Below are 4,103 nucleotides of genomic sequence, written 5' to 3' on the forward strand. Positions count from 1 at the left end.
CCTCTTTTAATCTTATTGGTCCCACTTAATCTTAAAATAATACTCCAATACATTTATGAGAAGAGAGAAAAGTGAGTGTACTTTTTAAAGGGCAATTTGATAAACATTTCAAAGTCTTCATTTATTTCTTAAACTCCGTGCCCGGTCAAATGTTGCCACATAAAATGGGACGGAGGGAGTACTACAAATCACAATAGCTAAAAAATTAAAATATTTTTAAAATCATATAAAAATTTCAATAATTTTTCAAATTTCATAATATGACATAAATTAAAATTAAAAATAATATATATTGGGCCCCGTGCTGGCACGGGGTCCTATATCTAGTATATATAAGAAGTTACTCAGTAACTAAGCTAAAGATACAAATTACAACCATGGGAATCGTGTGCCCCGATGAGAGCAAGAGGATTGAGATCGAGGAGTTTCGCCGGATGCTGCTATCTAACGCGGCGGTGCACCGGACAAAGGCCGGCGATGAATTCCAAAACCCAGGGAAATTGCCTGCTGCAAATCGACACAACCGTGAGCTTGAAGAGAAGAAGGTGTGCGTCACCAGTGGCGTATCCTTCCTTGGTATCGCCATCGTCAATCAACTCTTACTCCGTGGCTACTCTGTACGAGTCATCGTGGAAAAACAAGGTGTCATTTCTTCTCTTATAAGTATTTTTACTCCTTCTAAATTACCGGAGAAAAGCAAAGATAGTGTGGATTTGGCAATTGATTTCCGGTGTGCTTCAGTCATCAACGCTTGTCACAATTCGTATGGTTTTTACTGGAACCGGGTGATTTCCGGTTTAATTTCCGTTTTTCTTACTGATTTGATTTGACTTGATTTAGGTTTTTACAATTCATATGGTGGTTTGATTTCGTGTTTTAGAATGCTATATAATAAGTTCATCCTTTGGTGACTTCGCCTACTCTGTTTAAACTCAATTCGACATAATTCCTAATATGCTATAAGTGCAGAGGATCTGGAAAAGCTAAGAGAGATGGAAATTTCTGGAGAAATGAGACAGTCGATGAACACTGTAGAGGCAGTAATGGCGAGGCTGAATGATATCCAAAGCCTATCGCAGGCATTCAGCGGTTGTCGCGGTGTCTTCCACACTGCTGCCTTCGTGGACCCTGCTGGCCTATCTGGATATTCAGTAAGTCTTCCCACACAGTTTATGACACCAGAAAACATGGAAACGCATTTCTTATGATTTTATTTTAATAGTAATAACCAAAATTGAGTAGAAAAATTCGGTACAGTTTGTTAGAGAAGAGATCACAATTCCATCCACACTGCTAACTTTCAGCGCACAATGCAATTCCCTTTCTTCCATTAACTCTAATGAAGGAAAAATTACCATTCCCTCCAAAGGTAAATACTTATCCGCACCAGACTATCTGTCAATACTTATACATATGACATGTATTTATTAGTTTGGGATAATATTTTAACTTAAATTTTCGCAATATTAACATTATGATATGTATAGGTTATAGTATTAGTGATAAGTAGTGGGTAGATTCTTTGTTCAAAACAAAATAGAAAGATGTTGACATCAGATGTACAAGTAATACGTAATTTTGGGGGAAATTATTATTTTTCACCGCTTTGAATCGACACCTACTCTTTGACGATGTTATTCTGATTGACGGAGCCTGAGTGCTAGATGTCCCACACTCGCACCATGTCCATGTCAACTTCGATGTACACTACTACTTTTCTAGAATAAATGTCCCTATTTCATATGTGGCCCATTCCAACACCAGTAGTCTGGTCAAACAAAGGCCAACATTCCTATTAATTTTACAGTGTAAAAATCTCATTAATTATTGAGTTTATTAGCGCTTTTGGTAGCGATTATAATTAGCTATGCTACCAAAATAAAATGAACCATTTTCTGATATTTTAGTCATTTGTTAAGCACTTGCCTAACCTTCTGTTACTAAGTTATGTGGTCGTTACGTTTAATTTGGAGGCGAAGTCTTGATTTGATTGTTACTCTTTTATGTAGAAATCAATGGTTGAAGTAGAAGTGTTGGTAACTAAGAATGTGACTCAGGCATGTGCAATAACACCCTCGGTCAGAAATTGCGTGCTCACATCCTCTCTCGTAGCCTGTGTATGGCAAGATATTAACTCTTCAAGAACAATTGATCATGATTGCTGGAGTGACGAGTCTATCTGCATAGACAAGAAGGTATTAAGTTATTTTATTTGGCGTTCTCTACCTACCCCCACTCCCACCCCACAAAAAGACTTCAATGTCACACATGCTTAAAACAGTAAAATAAGACAAATGTAGGGTATGGTCCTCGTAAGATGATTGATATTCCTCTGCCCTTAATCAAATGTTTCAAATTTGAGTAGTAGAAAAACTTTAAATAGGGAGTGGTAGTAGAATATCATCCATTAGTGAGCTGACCCAACGTGAGCTCTTATTGATTATAAATACCAAATAATTTGAAAAAGAAAAATCGTAGCAGCCCATTGAATAAGTACAGTTAATGATTAAAACAAGTTCTAACTTTACCAATCAGTACTCATTGTAAAGAGTTAGCTCGAATTCCTTTTCAAGTAATATATTATTTGCTATAATTGCATTTTAGGTGAATCATTTCTACATGGTTAGTCCATTGAACTTAAAAATGTTAAGATAACAACGAAGCAACCACTAGTTCTCCACTAGACTGAAAATTAACAACCCATTAAAAGCTTATAATAGACCCTATCAGCTCCTTGCAAGTTGCAAGATTAAAAGGGATTTCCCCACTTTATTTTACTGTACATAATCAGCACTAACTTAGTGCTGTTGTTTCTGTGGATATTAAATAACGTTATACTTGAACGAAAATTTGCAGCTATGGTATGCTCTAGGTAAGCTAAAGGCAGAAAGAGTAGCGTGGAACATAGCTAGGGAGAGTGGATTCAAACTAGCTACTATATGTCCTGGTCTACTGACTGGTCCTGAATTTATCAGCAGAAATCCAACCCCTACCATTGCCTATCTTAAAGGTGATTATTACGTAAATAAAACTAATTAGTAATATTTCTGAACTTTGAGCTAATAATTCCTAGTATGTGATTTCCAGGAGCTCAAGAAATGTTTAGAAACGGACTACTAGCGACAGTAGACGTTAACAGATTAGCAGTAGAACATGTATTGGTGTTTGAGGATATGAAGAACACATCATACAACAGATACATTAGCTTTGATCAAGTTATTAGGAGTGAAGAGGAACTTGAAAAATTAGCAAGAGAGACCGGAATAGATATTAGGACGACGAGATCAAACTCGAGGACTAATTCCTCAAACATTGTCAAATTGTCAAATGCAAAGCTTTGCGGCTTAATGTCTACAATACATAGATGTCATAACGAGTTCTAGTTCAAATCAATAGACTTGTTTTTACATACTGAATACAGAATTTCCTTTCCCTTTCTTCTGTATTTAACAACTTAAGTAAGAGGTCAAGTATGATTTATTCTCTTTGAGTTCGTCAAGTATGATTTATTCTCTTTATGTTCGTCAAAATCAGGTAATGTCAAAATTATGTAAATTGAGGTACCTCTGTTATATAATAGTTCACACTGTTTTATTTTGGGAGAAATTAATTCAAATTTCGTAAGAAGGGAAAAATAACAACACGAAACACGTTTAACCCTAGTGGCGTTCTAATGATTTCACCTTACATCAAGTTGGTCACCTTTCAACTTTAATAATTTATCCACGAAATCATGTGGTGCTACATTTTTCAAACAGAGCTTTATTAACAGTAAAAAAGAAAACCACTTAATTTGACTTCAAATTATTTATTCAGATGGTTCCACAAGTTCAATTATTCAGATTACTGACTCTAGTAACCTCAACAATGACAATATCTGCTAGTAGTAAGGTTAGAAATATTTGCGGTGGCATTGGGAGAAAAAAAAACCTATAACAAATGGAAAATACTGTGTTTTCATTAAAAATGAATCAAATTACACAGATCATGAATTTAATTCGTTATAATCCAAAACATTAAAAAGAAACGGGGGTCCGGTTCAAGTAATTAAATGAGTTATCTAAATATGTGAGGATTAAATATACCAATATTTTGATAGACAA

General features: G+C 35.3%; 1 protein-coding gene across 1 annotated transcript; it reads left to right on the forward strand.

The window, feature by feature from the left end:
• The first annotated feature begins 355 nt into the window (after positions 1–355).
• Positions 356–3,579, forward strand: LOC102593519 (tetraketide alpha-pyrone reductase 1). The gene is made up of 5 exons (XM_006338505.2): positions 356–642; positions 970–1,151; positions 2,010–2,195; positions 2,857–3,010; positions 3,088–3,579. The coding sequence occupies exons 1-5, from the start codon at positions 378–380 to the stop codon at positions 3,381–3,383; spliced, it is 1,083 nt and encodes a 360-aa protein (XP_006338567.1). The 5' UTR covers positions 356–377; the 3' UTR covers positions 3,384–3,579.
• Positions 3,580–4,103: the final 524 nt, after the last annotated feature.

Source organism: Solanum tuberosum, unplaced genomic scaffold (genome assembly GCF_000226075.1).
Source record: "Solanum tuberosum cultivar DM 1-3 516 R44 unplaced genomic scaffold, SolTub_3.0 scf00004, whole genome shotgun sequence".
Classification (NCBI taxonomy): Eukaryota; Viridiplantae; Streptophyta; class Magnoliopsida; order Solanales; family Solanaceae; genus Solanum; species Solanum tuberosum.